We start from the raw sequence: 16,237 nt of genomic DNA, 5'->3' as shown, positions 1-16,237 counted from the left end.
ATACTTGAGTGAACCTCCTTCCCTTTGCATTCTGGACATCATGAGCTTCATGCAGGACATCTTGGATAACTTCCAAGTTTCTCATTTTTTGTGGGGAGAATTCAAAATATCTGAATATTGAATTGAATGTATCTTGATATTTTATAAAATAGGCAACTTTGTCTGCTTCTCTTCCAATTCCAACTTCTCTTCCAAATTCCAACTTCTTCACTTCCAACTTCTCTTCCAAAGGGCAACATAATGAATTGGATTAGTTGAGGCACGCAGTCTCTCAAGACCTCTTTACACCACCACAGTTTTCGTGCAGGCATCATGTACCTTGACCACACACAAATTGCAACAAAAGCTCTCTCACTTTGCATTATACCGATGAAGGTGTCCTCCATGACATATTGAGAAATCTCAAGAAATCATGTGAGGGGAAAGTCGTGAAATCAGTATTTATTTATTTAATTTTTGGATTGTGGGAAAGCATATGAAGGAACTGTCAGACACACCATGCTTCAGGAGATGCTGATCCCCTCATTGTGAAGAAGGTTGTGGAATCTGATGCGGTCTCCAACAGTGTGCTGGTCGACGACGACACGGACCTCCTCATCCTACTGTGACACCATGCAAGTTTTGAGGCTTACGACATGTTATTTTACCCATAAACTAAGAAGAACACAAAGAACCCTCACATCTGGAACATCAAGGTGGTCAAGGAACAACTTGGTCCAGACATATGCAAACACATCCTCTTCCTCCATGCTGGCCTTGGATGTGACACAACATCTCACCTCTCTGGGAGTGGGAAAGGTGCTTCCCTCAATAAATTCAAGACAAGCAGTCACCCCAGTGTGCAAGCCAAGGTATGTTGATGCACCTTCAGCTTCTACCGATTATTTTGTCGCTGCAGGAGAGAAAGCCTTGGTGATCTCCTACAATAGGAAACCTAGTGAAAAGCTAGACTCCCTGCAGCACACAAGCGGTTCTGTGAGAAAGTGGTTTCCAGCATGTCTCACATTCAACAACAGAGCTTAACACCCACATCATCAGCAGCAAAGTACCACAACCTCCGTGTGTACTTTCAGGATCAAGAGTGGAAGGGATCTTTTGATGGACTCCTTCCAAAAGAGTAGGGATGGCGGAAAAGATACGAGGGGCTTGTCCCTCTCCAGACAGACCTAGCTCCTGCTCCTGAGGATCTGCGACGGATCATCAAGTGCAACTGTCAGACCGACTGAAACAGCTTGAAGTGCACATGCAAGTAGCACGACGTTGAGTGTACTCCTGCTTGTGGAAACTGCAAAAGGATCTGGTTGTACAAACACAGCTGGAATTTGGTGAAGATGGTGATGATGACATTGTTGGCTTCTGAATGCATCGTGCACATTGACACAGGTTACCCATGGTGGGGAGATGCTCGAAATGTGGCAACTACTCATCGTCTATGCAGATTGATGCAGATCTGTTGAATAATATAACATGTACATGTTCACTGTCAAGTTCTCCACACACTCTCCATTTTATTCTGAAAGCTCTCAGTATTGTGAAGATTCTCAGTATTATGCCTGCAATCCGGTATTGTGTTTTACCATTACTAATCCTGCCAGTTGATGTTGCTCAATATTTGTATTTTCATTTTTTAAACGAGTTTGTGCAATGACAATCTGTAATCATTACAAGTGGTCTTCAGTGTTTTATTTCATCATCTATAACATAATTATACAAGCATCATTCTTAACTTGTTGACTTTGTTTATTGTGTCAAGAATAGTGTGTACTCGCTATGTATCTCAGTGTTGTTTTTATATTTCACGAAAACACGATTTTCGTATTACCCGGCCGGGACTGCCATCTCGTCCTTCAAACCCAAACTGCATGCCGAACAGTTTCAATCGAAATCTGTATCTAACAGTCCACTGCAACCTTCAGATAGGTTTTAACGTGTTTAAAGAAGGATGAAATCGGTGGGGGGGGATGACATTTTTGGGTGGAGGTCATATTGCAGTGACATTCACAGCTTTCCTCTTCTCGGATCCTTTAAGACTTTTTATATGTGATAGAGGACATGTTCAGGAGTATAAAACAGCAAGAGGTAGTTTTTGTTGTACTTTGTACACAAGGTTGACCAAAAATTTTTCATAAAATGCCTGTCCTATTTTTGCCCAACATGGTAGAAGCACCATCTGTTGCAATGCCTACAACAACTGGGAGATGTCAACTTTCTGAAATACAACTAGTTCATGAAAGATTGCCTCAGCAGTTACTACCCCAGCAATTTCTGGTGATCTGAAAGCAATGTGTTGCTGGAGTACCGTCCACCACAAATCGAATGTAGATTAAGATTTTATTTTTTTTCAGTCAATGCTGCCATCTGTACTTTCATCAAGCATGATGCTGAAAAATTGTGCACGTTTGAGTTTTTGCAAAAGCACCTCTGTAATAATGGCGCATCTAGTTTCCTGGATCTTCTTCACAGAGTCAGAGCGTTCAGAGGTGGTATGTCTGTCCACCTGGAGAAGCTGCATGTTCTGTAGACTCTACACATGGCACAATTTGGTGATTTGGAGTAGGTCAAGTTGCAATAAAGTATTGCAGAACCCAGGAGTGATACCCTTGCCCAATGGTTTTAGTTGAAATTCATTAGGTCCATTACGTGCCTTTAGTTCAGGTACTTCACTGGTACCATCCTGAGGACCAGGAGAAATGGTGACCCCAAAATCTGGTGCATCTTATTTTGGTTGGAAGTTGACAGGTGCAGTACCTGTCACAGATCTTGATTCTTCGTTGGTACAACATGGAACTTCAATCGGACCAGGGTAAACAATAACCTCAAATTCCATTACGTCTGCCCCTATAGCAGGTGCTGGGGCCAATGTTACTGACATTTCGGGATTAGTATTGCCAGGACTGGGCCTGGGTGGCAGAACTGCTGTGCTGTCACAATGTTGTAAAGCAAAAGAAGAGGGATATTTGGTACTGCTGATGAGCATGTTGCCCAACTGTCTCTGGAGAGGGCTGTTTTCTCCATTTTCCGATCAGGATAAAGTACGATTCAAATCGAAATGCACTCGGGATTAAATAAGACAACTCAGAGAAAATGACATCTAGATGTTGTTTCAACATCTATCCAAATTACAAACAGACTTATCTGTTTGTAAATGCTTTCACACATAACCTTTGGAATGCTTTTTTGTCTCCTTGAAAGGATAACAATAACACTAGGACCTACTTGCCCATCTTGATACGGATGCCCTTTCCCTTCTTCAGCAGGACGCCATCTCGATACCAGCGGTACTCTGGCCTCGGATGGGCGCGGGCCTCACACTTGTACGTCAGTTTGTCTCCCTCCTTAAGGCCCAGTGTTTTCAGCTTCTTGCGCATCCTTGGAGCCATCGCTGCATACAGTAAGGGGTGGAAGATAGAGAAAAAGGAATCATGAGGGGCACAGAAAGAGCTAGCAGCATTTAACTAGAGACATTTGAAAGAGAAAAGGTCATTTTAAAGGATCATTCAAGATAAGTATGAACCTATTGATACAGAGATCAGTGGTGATTTTCTATGTGGTGGAATATCTTTAAAGCACAGTCTATAAATGACAATGACAATGACATGCAAAGTCTAACAAAATAAAAGCATTCTTTTGAAATTTTTACACCAGTCGGCATTACAACCACCTATTCATCAAATGACTTTTAGTTGTCCCTATAAATTTGTACAGTATTGAACAAAATCAGCATATTTAGTCATTGCATGATCAGCTTCATGATGATACCAAAGAGCTGTGTGCTGCAAAATACAGTCCAACTCAATTAAATTGCATAATGTTGGTGTTAGGAACTTAAATTAAATTATAGGAACTATAAACTTAAATTATAGGAACTTGATATCAGTGCAGGATAAGGGAGTTTCAAGGTATTAAAAGTGAAGCATCACTTCGCAGGATGGTGCACGAGTGAACATTGAGTCATGAAATATACACCCTTGTGTCAACTATGTGAATAAGGTGGAGAAATAAATAAATAAAATTTAACTCGTACAAAGAGTAGTCAATGTTTGTGGAGTGACATTGAGTCATTTGAAAATGCACTAAAGCTCAGACAAACGTTAAAAATAAGGATGGAAAGTCTCCTTTTGAGATTGGCAGCCAGTGGCGTTTGAGTTAAAGGACAAATAAATCACATGACCTGCTGAGAGCATTTAGGCTTAATGGCCTATTGTGCCTGTAGTCTGGACTATATTCCTGCTGAATAAAGGAGTTTTTCTTCCTCGCTGACAAATTTGCAAAGTGCTCTTATTTTATCCCCAGTATAGAGCATTTTGCTTTTTCCTTGGCAGGGTAATTCACGATCGATGGAACTCAACAAGGATGCCAATACAAGATTTCACAACTTTAAGTTTCTCTACTCTGAAGTCTCTGATTCTGCATGGTGCTAATTTTGGGTAAATATTTCCTTCCATGCCTCGTGTTGGCTTAATGGTTAGGGTTGTGGGCTTGGGATCTGAGGGTCCTGAGTTCAAATCTTGCTCAGCCATTGAACTAAAACCAGGTGGGGTTTACTCTGCCTGTCATCCTTCCGAGGTCGGCAAAATGAGTACCAGCTTGCTGGGATGATCGAGCCATTGGAGTCTCCTGCGTCGGAGTGGCGACCCATCCAGGATTGTGCCCAAGAGCCCAGAAGATTGCTTCAGCAGGACTGAGGGTTTGTACAGAGTATGGTCCAATTTCCTTCCCCTCTCATATAACCACATGAATCAGCCTTTATTTGATTCATTTGGAAAGATTTATTTATCACTTTTATAAACCATGTTTTATTTGCTTCGTGCTCCTCTGTAAAATTGCATCCTGTTTGAGTTATTTTCTCAAGTATTCATGGTTCTTTGGAAAAGCCACCTTCAAAATAAATGACAGAATGGAAAATGTACGATTAAATATTTTATTTTTTAATGGTTTGAATGAATACAATGGAGATTGCAGTATGAGAATTTTCATGTGACAAACCTGCCATGCACAGAACATTCCAGATTGAAGATACTAGCGGGTATTCCTGCTCTCCGGTTGTTCTTTGCGGATGATGCGGTTTTACCGTGTGAGACATAATCCACAGCGATGCTCACCATAACAGTCAGGAGGTGCGTCTGATGTATAAACGATGAATGTGGTCATCGTTTGGTTAGATATTTATCGGTATGTCATCCTGATGAGGACAAACAAGTCTGAAATTCGGATAGGTAGCTCTGTTTGATGTTTATTTGATGTTGACCATGTAATCTTTAACTATTTGACAGTCTCCGGGCCAAGGCCTCTGGGTTGGAGATGACGCTTTGGTGTAGGACTATGTCCAATGGAGATCGGCAGAGTGCTCGTTACACTCCACATGTTTCGATATTATATATATATATATATATATATATATATATATATATATATATATATATATATATATATATATATATATATACATACATACATATTGAAACATGTGGAGTGTAACGAGTTAAATATATATCTATGTACGAGTTAAATATAAATAAATATATATATATATATATATATATATATATATATATATATCCATATATATATATATATATCCATATATATATATATATATATATATATATATATATATATATATATATGTAAAAATCATATATAAATATATGTAAAAATCATAAATACATATATATATATTGTTGTGGTTGACGAAATTCACAAACCACCATTCAGGTCCCTTAGGTGAGATATCTCGGTAAGTATATGTGTAGTTAGGCCCAAACCCGTTGTCTAGAGGGAATAAATGTCAATCAGTCGGGCTGCGACTCTTCAGGATAGCTGTTTTTCTTTTACTATCTTTATTTTGGACCAGCCGCCATTATTACCACCACCAACCACGTCTCAACAGCCATCACAACAACAACCACCAACCAAAACGCGCTTCACAACAACAACCACCAACCACAACGCCGCTTCACCACAACCGCCACGACCTTTACCGTCACAACTCGCCACCATCTCATCCACACCATCTCGCGCCACTCGTGGGCGCCGATGCTGGACTCGTGCGGGGCGCGCACCGAGCAGCGTGTTCAAAAACATCACAGACTTTCCGCAGAAAACGGATCAAAAACGACTCACGCCCACTTTTGTTCCGTCCAATCGGTGAGCGAGGGGCGATTTGGCCCCGCCTCCAGGGCGTTGGAGGGCGGTCGCTATATGCAAATTCATGGATCAAAAAGCATTCACGCCCACTTTTCCTCGGGCCAATGGGGAGCCAGGTGAAGGGTCGGAGGAAAAGGGTCAAGGGTGAAAGAGCGAAGCCACGGGGCTTATATAAACAGCTGCGTTCGTCAGTCAAGAAAGAGTTCAGTTGGAAGTTGAGTTCAAGTGTGCGGAGTTCAAGAGAGTCGTCGGTGGAGCTGGAAAGAAGTGGTACTAGTCAGAGTGAAGAGGACGGAGCTGTGGAGAGGTGACGGCGGCGAAGGCGGACGAGGGGGTGCTCGCGTCGGTGCCGGGAGCTGCACAGGGAGAGGCCAGCAACGCGACCGAGGTGGAGGAGGAGACGCTCGCTGCGGGACCCGAGACAGGGTGATATCCTCCTTCCCCCGAGCATCAGCAACCCCCTCCTGTTTCCCCCCGCGCTGAGATAGTGCGACAAAGGGGGCCCCCTTCCCACCCCCTACCAGACACTGTCCGCGAGGCTCGCGGAGTTGAGGCACCACCGCCGCTCCGCGTCTCATCATCAGACGGGTAGGCCCGACACGGTCTCGGCCCCAGGCCCGCCTACCCCCCTCATCCTGGAGGGTGGTTCTCTTTTCTTTTGCTTTGGGAATATGTGTTGTCGGCGCCGTCTGTGAAGTAAAATTGTATAAGTGTTGCCGTGTGCCCGGTAGTCGGATAGATCTGCATTGTTGCATTTGCTTTTTGTGTAATATTGCATTGTCTTCTTCTTTTACATGTGCTTTTGGTGGAATTGTATATGTGTGCTTTCCGTTCATCGCGAAATAAATGTGCTTCATGTTGAACTGTTTTCCCGCTTCGCTTCGTCTTTTCCTCTATTGAATCTCCATCTTGCTTCACGTAAAGGGTTGGTCGTGGGCTAAAACGCCCGATAATTAATCGAACCGTCGAGGCCGACGAATAACACCGCTCGGTTATCCCGATAGTATGGAACGGGCCGCTTAAAGTGGCCCGTGTCCGAAGTCGACCTGCGGCCCGGTCTACCCTCCGTGTGGGTACTTAGGTAGGTCGAATTTGGCGATCAACCCTATCCCACGCGGGGGCCGATTGGCATGATCGTGGTGAGACCGAAAGGTCCACCCGTGACTGGTTCCCGGCGTTAGTCTGAGAGGGTCACGACTGGATTGTCCGTCCGGTGGGCGACGTGCCGCGATTCGAGTTACGTGGCCGTTCGCACGCCGGCGGGCGCGAATCCGCAACAATATATATATATATATATATATATAATGTACATGTTAAAAAAACAAGCTCGAATAAGCTAAGATCCTCGTCCTCTTAATCATGACATCATAAAAACGAATATGACGTCATTGTGATGTATCAGGTTTGCGCTAAATTATCTGTGCTAATGCCCGGCTTGATTCCCGCAAACAGAATTCAAAAAGCTTGCCTAGTCTCGGAGATAATTTTTTGGGTCATTTTCATCCGAGGACATATTTTGACGTCATAACTTTTTTTCTATGAGGAATTTTCAAAATCAGAGATAGTTACTGTCTGCGCAGGGCATTTTTACATATACAGTATATGCCAAGTTTCAGGAAGTTTCGATGAAAACTTTAGGCTGTGAAACAAAAAAATAGGAATGACATCATAAAAATTGATATGACATAATAGTGATGTATCATATATGCGGTAATTAATCTCTGCTAATGCCCTGTTCGATTCCCGCAAACAGAATTCAAAAGCTTGCCGAGTTTCGGAGATAATGTTTTAGGCGATTTCCATTGGCGTAAGACATTGGCGTATCAATGTGAGTAAGACAGTGATCCTCCAAGAGGATCTAAAAATTATAACATCAGAGGTGCATATATATATATATATATATATATATATATATATATATATATATATATATATATATATATATATATATATATATGTGTATATTCTCTCACGAGTTCTGACTCGTGCCATTGATTTCTGTTGGTGCAATGCACCGCCCCAGAGAGTGTTCACCTATACCATAGCATGACCGCAATGTGAGTAAATGTAGTCCTTTACTAATTTTCATTTTATCTTTTTCATTTTGAGCTCAAGGTGGAATTCATGCAAGACATTCATAATATGAAGCTTCCATCTAGATCAAGCCATACAAAGTTCAACACCACAGATGGTGAAAGAGAAAGTTTTGTACGGTGTCGTGTGATGGAAAATAATGGAAAAGATAGAGAACAAACTTCAAGGATTTCAGCAGAGGTTTTGAGGAGGATTTTAAAGTTTTCTGGCCAGAAATAATCTGGGATGAAGAAGAAGGACGGGACAAAACAACATACTCATGAAGAAACTCGATATCTGCGATCGTAAAGTAATTGCCAGAGGTAACCTTTCCCCGGAACCCGTGATTCCATGATTTCATTTTGATCCACCATACGACTTTGACCTTCAACATTTAGGGATAAAGTGCAAATTAAGAAAATGTGTCCTCATCTTCAATCTATCCATAAAATTCAACATCATGAAAATCGAAGGAAAATTATCAGAGGTTTACGAAAAATTTTTAATTCAGTTCTCCAAGGAGTACCAGCAGAAATGGTTTGGTACCCATGATAATAATTTTTTATCAGCTTCAAGCACGCTCGTCTGTTTTCCCAATCTCCACTCCAATTTTTAAAGTGCCTCTCAGCTTTGTATGCATCTTACTCCCCTGTAAGTGGTCTCTCGGAACGTTGTCTCCAGATGAGACACTCGCAAACTACTCTTCTTTTCGTTCTGGACGCTCCTGAGCCTCTTCTTCCTCTTCGCTGGCACATTCTCCTGAGATTATTATCATTATTTTTTTAATCTTAAAAGTTATAAACTTAACATATCGCTTATAAATGATATTATTCTAATTTATAAACTTAATTGTGTACACTAAAAAATTTTAATCACAGGAAATCAGAATTAACACGGAACAATCTTATCTACACTGGATGAGAAAACCTTCCATCAAAAGCCTTTGTTGTGCCGGTACGCTTTTGAGCTTTCAGAGCATCTTTGAAGAACAACTTTAGTTGTTTTTTTAACCCTGCATGAGTACCTGAGTACGAGTTATGTGAACCACTGAAAATCATTCAAGATATGATCAAAAAGGTATTGGTTGTTAATTCGGTCATGATACAAAAAAAGTAGGTCAAGGACACTAATCAAGCACCAGGTGCACAACTTCAGTGCAGGTACACTATTATGATGCAAGAACATCTTGGAAGGCCAAGCAGTCTTTGAGATTCCATATTGGCAAAATCGAGCGATGACAATGTCTTTTTCAGACCACCATTTGACCTTGACCTTTAACCCGGAGGGGTGTGATGTAAATTAAACATAAATGTGGCTTCCTCTTGGCTATCTAGAAAGGGCAATTTTGTTCTGATCGGACAATGCTTAGTTGAGTAATGGTGAAAATGATGAAAGGTCTATAATTGGGTCATGGTGTTAGAAATTAGGCCAAGGTCAAAAAATGTGAACACCGCATCCTGTTTTTTCCCCATTTTTGATGCAAAAGTTCATTCCCAAAGTCCCAGAAAGCTCCGAGATACAGCTCAGACATCGACAGTAAAAAAAAAAAAATGAAGAAAAAAGAAAAAAACCTAAATGGTGGGTTGGTACTCCTAATGGTCTAAAAAACCCATAATACCCTCTCCGACCATCACCGGGAGCGGCGCCACACAGTACACATTTACATTGAGAACATACTTCGGTCCTACCTGAGGAATCCCTAGTGGGAGTGGGTGGTGTGAGGGGGAGGGGGGAAGCCAAGTCGCTCCAACCTTTGTTGTAAGACCCTTCGTCCCCCTGGCAAGTTTGGTTGAGACTGGATAAGTAACGACCGAATGCATCAGCCACAGACATGCAGACAGAAAGACACAAAATTGGCTCTTCTAGTATGATTAAAAACATTGTTAGAACTTGAGTTTTCCAATTACATCAAAGATAATGCCCATTAATCCCTTGTGCTCAACAGAGCGACATTCAACGATTCGTAATGCCTGAAAAGGGTAATCAGAAGCACACCTTTTTGTGTATTGAACACAATAATGAAAAAAAAGCTTGGAGAGCGACGTTGTCTTCTACACCTCATCGCAACCACACATATATTTCCTCAACCATGTTGGATCCAGATTAAAACCTCATTATAGCCAGTATATCAACACGAGTCTGCCTTCAGTCAAAAACTCCAATCACCTGTGCCTCTGTGATTTTCACTCATTTTCTGTTGTCTGTACACTTCGAATGATGTCTCAGCAGCAGGTGTGAATAATTAACACAGCTATACTAATAGATGCTTCTCCAGATATAAGCCCAAAGCAGTACGTGATGCTGACATTTTCAATTAATTAAAGGTATGTACTTTCATATTCTCACTGATTGCAAAAAAGGACTTCTTCATTATGCACATATTATCTCGTCATCATAATTAAGCTTCATGCTTTGCATTCCCACCGAGTTCAATGCACGATGAAAACAGCAGAATGATGAAATTAGCGGTTTACTATTTGTTCCTGGAAATGAATTATAAAAAAAAATTCATTAAAATATGCATTTCTTATTACGTGCAAAGGCACAAATTATACATTGAATTCGTCGAGCAATTATAAGCAAATCACATTGTCCCTTGACGATTATAATGTACAAATGCTCTCTGTTTTCAAACATTGTACATGTTTTACTTTTTTATTGCGGTAACAACTGGGAAAGGAGGTTGCACGAGTGAAGAGCGGAATCGAAGGAGAACGGATGAACTCAGATTGGTGTGCAGATGAGCTTGCCAAAAGCCGGTTGAAGTGGGCTGGATGCTTGGTGCGGATGGAGGAAGAGAGAATGGCAAAATGAGCGGATAGGTGAGGGAGCAAGGAAGGAGGAAAAGAGATAGATCGTGATTGAGATGGGAGGATTGTGTGAGGAGGGATATAAATAAGGTGGGGGTGGAGAGAGCTGGCTGAGGACAGATGGAGGTGTCGGAGTATTGTGGCTCAGGCAGGGGAGGCGCTTGGCGCTGTTGGACCTCACCCATTATTAAAGGCAGAGAAGAAGAACAATGCAATTACCAACATTCCTTTGTTTAATCAGACCTGTTTGCATCATCAAGCTGGGTCCCTAAGCTAGATATGATGCACAATGAACAAACTCCTTAAGCACTGTAAGATATGTTGAGGAATGTTAATCCATGCTATCATAAATATTCCACAGAATTTGTACAAATAAGAAAGTACAACGATGCCATGGAAAACGATAATTGAGGAATATTCACGTGGTGGATCACAAGTAATCATTTAGAAGCCTGTAACATGATTCTCAAAACAATTCAAACCATCGTGGCACAAGGATGGGTGCAGTATGGATTTTCAATTAGGAATGTATCAGCAACTATTATAGCTGCCCAATCGGCAGGGATCAGGTCTGACATTTCTCCCATGAAGTAGCCTTTACCTGGGACTTTAGACCTCATTACTGGATGAAGACTAGCTATTGGTCGAAATGTCAGACCTGCTTACTGAGTAGATATACTGGTAGGTGGTGCATGTTTGAATATGGATTTCACCAACTAAAACTAATATACTGGTCCAGCCAGCATTTGCTCTGTAACAAGTGTACAGCTTTGTAGGTGAACTTCACCTCCAGCGATTAATTACACAATCATTCTACCTTTTAAAGTTATCAACGGACATTAGATATATCTGATACACAATGAGATACCACCAACACTTACTACTGTTCTCATATGGGTCGTCTGGTTCTTGGGAGGTATAGATATTTCAAATAATCTATTCCTGAACAAATACCGTATTGGCCCAATTTGTGCTCCAAACTGAACCACGTTGCGCGACGCTGTAAATCCGAGGATCAGATCCCATTATTGGGTCGATATGTCCAATGTCTAATCGTAAGTTGTAATTCAAGTGAATGGATTCTGATGTCCCTGAAATCCTTATATTGTGTGTGATATGTGTTCAAGTTTAAAAAATGAGCTCAACATAAGAGTTTCAAATTAGGTGAACAGTACATAACTCCATCATTTTGTTTTCTCTTTTCAACACAAGCTCTTCTGGCTGTACACAGGATATCAAAAAATAGATTCTGCTGATCATGACAAACTTTGGCAGAATCGGTAATACTCCAGTGTTTATAGATACGAGAACATTACATTTTGACCTTATCATGTGATAGCTTGAGCAATGGGCACAAAGAGGTGTATTTTTCATCCTCGTTCAGATATCAGATTTAGAGGAGAAACTTTTTAAATTGCAAATATCCCAACTGCCTGTCGAGATCTTGTTGTGTGGACCGCAGATTGGATAATGTTTACGGAACACATTCTGTTGCTCAGGATCCGTGCAGCAATAGCCATTGTGGCGCATGTGAGGTCTCTCGAGACCAACTGAGAGGGGGGTCTAATCCATCCATCCATTGGGACCATACTCTGTGCAGAGTGTTAGTGCTCCCTAAGCAGTCTCCTTGGCTATCGGGCACAACCCTGGAAGCCACTCCGACACAGGATACCAGCAAGCTGGCACTCATTTTGCTGACCTCAAAAGGATGACAGGCAGAGTCAAGCCCACCTGGTATTAATTCAACAGCAAAGTGGGGTTTGAACTCAGGATCTTAGGATCCCAAGCCCACCACCCGAACCATTAAGCAAACACCAGGCTTGGGGTCTAATGCTTTCATTTAATTACACCTTTTTTCTCCATTCATTAACAATTGAATCTTCACATGACTGTAATTATTACACTGTTTCGGCATCTGATAAGAATCGATCACAAGATGGTTTTGAACTTTGGTGATCAATCATGGGACTCTTTATGTCCTCCTTCACAGCAAGTGCAAGTTTAATGGGGAATTTGAGTCTGTTTATTCGACCCCGCGGGTGATGTTCTAAGAAATCCCAGTGTGTTTTCATTGAGTTTTAAGCTGGGGCTCTGGCCCATGGCCACTGTAGATGTCCTTGAACCAATTCCTAACAGACACAGGAAGATGAAAATGTGGATTATCATGTTGGCAGATGTAAGGGTCGACACTGTGAAGACATTGAATCAAAGCAGAGAGTAAAGCGTTAATGAAAATGTCATGATTACATACTTTAACTCGAGGGGGAGCACTCAGTAGAGTGCAAAACCTCCGCCGCCAATACTGCTAGGTCACTCAAGTGAACCTGATATCCTATTCATTCAATTTGATGTCAACAGTGCTCACAGAGTTATAGTTTGCAACTTTCCCTTTTACTTTTAACTTTTACAGACTCAATTCATTCGTCATAACTAGATTCCTTGAGACAGAAATTGATTTTACGTGGGTATATCCACCTGAAGTTCCAAAATCAGCCGCAATTATAATTTTGGCATGTTTTTTGTTGGAAATCACTTATAACATGTAGAAATGCAAAAAAATATATATATCGAAATTTTGTTGAAAAAAAAGTTGCAAAATTTTTTTTTCTCTCAATTTTTTTTTGGGGGGTGGGGGGTTGGAAATCATTAAAAACATGTAGAAATGCAAAAAAAAAATTCAAATATTTTTTCAAAATGCGCGCCATAGCGGCCATATTGGATTTTGGACCAAGTCCAAAATCTAATGGCATGATCCTTGGACGATACCTAATCCCCCCACCAAGTTTCGTCGAAATCCGTAGAGTTTTTCCGTAATACTGTTCACAAACAAACAAACAAACAAACAAGCAGTCAGACTGGTACTTACGAAATCGTCAACTTGACCTCTGACCTTGTCGAATAAAAGCTGTCTCTCGAGAAGGTAGCGACACAAACCAGAAGTTTCCACGATGATTCTGTACCAAACCATCAAAAATCAAATGTTTTGGATGTTTGACCTGACTGTGACCTTGACCTTTGACCGATTTTGACCAAAATATATTCAGCGCTAACCACCACCCTCCTGAATCACGAGGTGTAATTTGACATTGGTAGCTTCTTCCGTTCTCGGGTTATCATTTTTTGGATGTTTGACCTCACTGTGACCTTGACCTTTGACCGATTTTGACCAAAATCTAATCAGCACTAGCGATCACCCTCCTGAATCACGTCGTGTAATTTGACATTGGTAGCTTCTTCCATTCTCGAGTTATCTGTACCAAACCATCAAAAATCGAATATTTGACCTCACTGTGACCTTAACCTTTGACCGATTTTGACCAAAATCTAATCAGCATTAGCCATCACCCTCCTGAATCACGTGATGTAATTTGACATTGGTAGCTTCTTTAGTTCTCGAGTTATCATGCCTACAAACAAACAAACAAACAAACACACAAACAAGCAGTCATAGACTGGTACTTACGAAATCGTCAACTTGACCTCTGACCTTCTCTCATAAAAGCTGTCTCTTGAGAAGGTAGTGACGTAAACCAGAAGTTTCTACGATGATTCTCCACCAAACCATCAAAAATCGAATGTTTTGGATGTTTGACCTCACTGTGACCTTGACCTCTGATAGATTTTGACCAAAATCTAATCACCGCGAGCCACCACCCTCCTGAATCACGTGGTGTAATTTGACATTGGTAGCTTCTTCCATTCTCGAGTTATCATTTTTTGGATGTTTGACCTCACTGTGACCTTGACCTTTGACCGATTTTGACCAAAATCTAATCAGCACGAGCCATCACCCTCCTGAATCACATGGTGTAATTTGACATTGGTCGCTTCTTCCGTTCTCGAGTTATCTGTACCAAACCATCAAAAATCTAATATTTGACCTCACTGTGACCTTGACCTTTGACTGATTTTGACCAAAATCTAATCAGCACTAGTCATCACCCTCCTGAATCACGTGGTGCAATTTGACATTGGTAGCTTCTTCCGTTCTCGAGTTATCATGCCTACAAACAAACAAACAAGCAGTCATAGACTGGTACTTACGAAATCGTCAACTTGACCTCTGACCTTGTCGAATAAAAGCTGTCTCGAGAGAATGTAGCGACGCAAACCAGAAGTTTCTACGATGATTCTGCACCAAACCATCAAAAATCGAATGTTTTGGATGTTTGACCTCACTGTGACCTTGACCTTTGACCGATTTTGACCAAAATCTAATCAGCGCTAGCCACCACCCTCCTGAATCACATGGTCTAATTTGACATTGGTAGCTTCTTCCGTTCTCGAGTTATCTGTACCAAACCATCAAAATTCGAATATTTGACCTCACTGTGACCTTGACCTTTGACCGATTTTGACCAAAATCTAATCAGCACTAGCGATCACCCTCCTGAATCACGTGGTGTAATTTGACATTGGTGTCTTCTTCCGTTCTCGAGTTATCGTGCCCACAAACAAACAAACAGAAATGGAAGTCATTAATATACTTACGAAATCTTTAGATTTCGTACGTAACAAGCAGTCATAGATGGGTACTTACGAAATCATCAACTTGACCTCTGACCTTGTCTAATAAAAGCTGTCTCTTGAGAAGGTAGCGATGCAAACCAGAAGTTTCTATGATGATTCTGCACCAAACCATCTAAAATCGAATGTTTTGGATGTTTGACCTCACAATGACCTTGACCTTTGACCGATTTTAACCAAAATCTAATCAGCGCTAGCCACTACCCTCCTGAATAATGTGGTGTAATTTGACATTGGTAGCTTCTTCCATTCTCGAGTTATCATTTTTTGGATGTTTGACCTCACTGTGACCTTGACCTTTGACCAACATCTAATCAGCACTTGCCATCACCCTCCTGAATCACGTGGTGTAATTTGACATTGGTCGCTTCTTCTGTTCTCGAGTTATCTGTACCAAACCATCAAAAATCGAATATTTGACCTCACTGTGACCTTGACCTTTGACCGATTTAGACCAAAATCTAATCAGCACTAGCCATCACCCTCCTAAATCACGTGGTGTAATTTGACATTGGTAGCTTCTTCCGTTCTCAAGTTATCGTGCATACAAACAAACAAACAAACAAACAGAAACGGAAGTCATCAATATACTTACGAAATCTTTAGATTTCGTAAGTAACAAACAGAAACGGAAGTCATCAATATACTTACGAAATCTTTAGATTTCGTAAGTAACAAAC

The 16,237-nt window shown here is 41.2% G+C and overlaps 2 protein-coding genes across 11 annotated transcripts in view; one reads left to right on the top strand and one right to left on the bottom strand.

Moving 5' to 3' along the window:
* LOC147027227 (pro-neuregulin-1, membrane-bound isoform-like) overlaps nt 1-16,237 on the bottom strand; it is a 1,384,261-nt gene that overhangs the window by 928,277 nt on the left and 439,747 nt on the right. For all 9 annotated transcript variants that reach the window (XM_085883477.1, XM_085883478.1, XM_085883481.1 and 6 more), the window contains exon 2: nt 3,217-3,382. In XM_085883477.1, the coding sequence (XP_085739603.1) occupies nt 3,217-3,382 (166 nt within the window). The remainder of the gene's footprint in view (nt 1-3,216; nt 3,383-16,237) is intronic.
* LOC147027228 (uncharacterized) overlaps nt 4,049-16,237 on the top strand; it is a 56,576-nt gene continuing 44,387 nt past the window's right edge. Inside the window, exon 1 of one of the 2 annotated variants that reach the window (XR_015058742.1) lies at nt 4,049-4,687. The gene's annotated coding sequence lies outside the window, so the exon portion shown is untranslated. The remainder of the gene's footprint in view (nt 4,688-16,237) is intronic. The other variant, XM_085883475.1, reaches the window with a different exon arrangement.

Source organism: Eptatretus burgeri, chromosome 5 (genome assembly GCF_056783735.1).
Source record: "Eptatretus burgeri isolate ZD-2024b chromosome 5, Ebu_testis_v1, whole genome shotgun sequence".
Lineage (NCBI taxonomy): Eukaryota > Metazoa > Chordata > Myxini > Myxiniformes > Myxinidae > Eptatretus > Eptatretus burgeri.
Note: the sequence above shows the minus strand (reverse complement) of the source record. Positions and strands in the feature narration are given on the sequence as shown.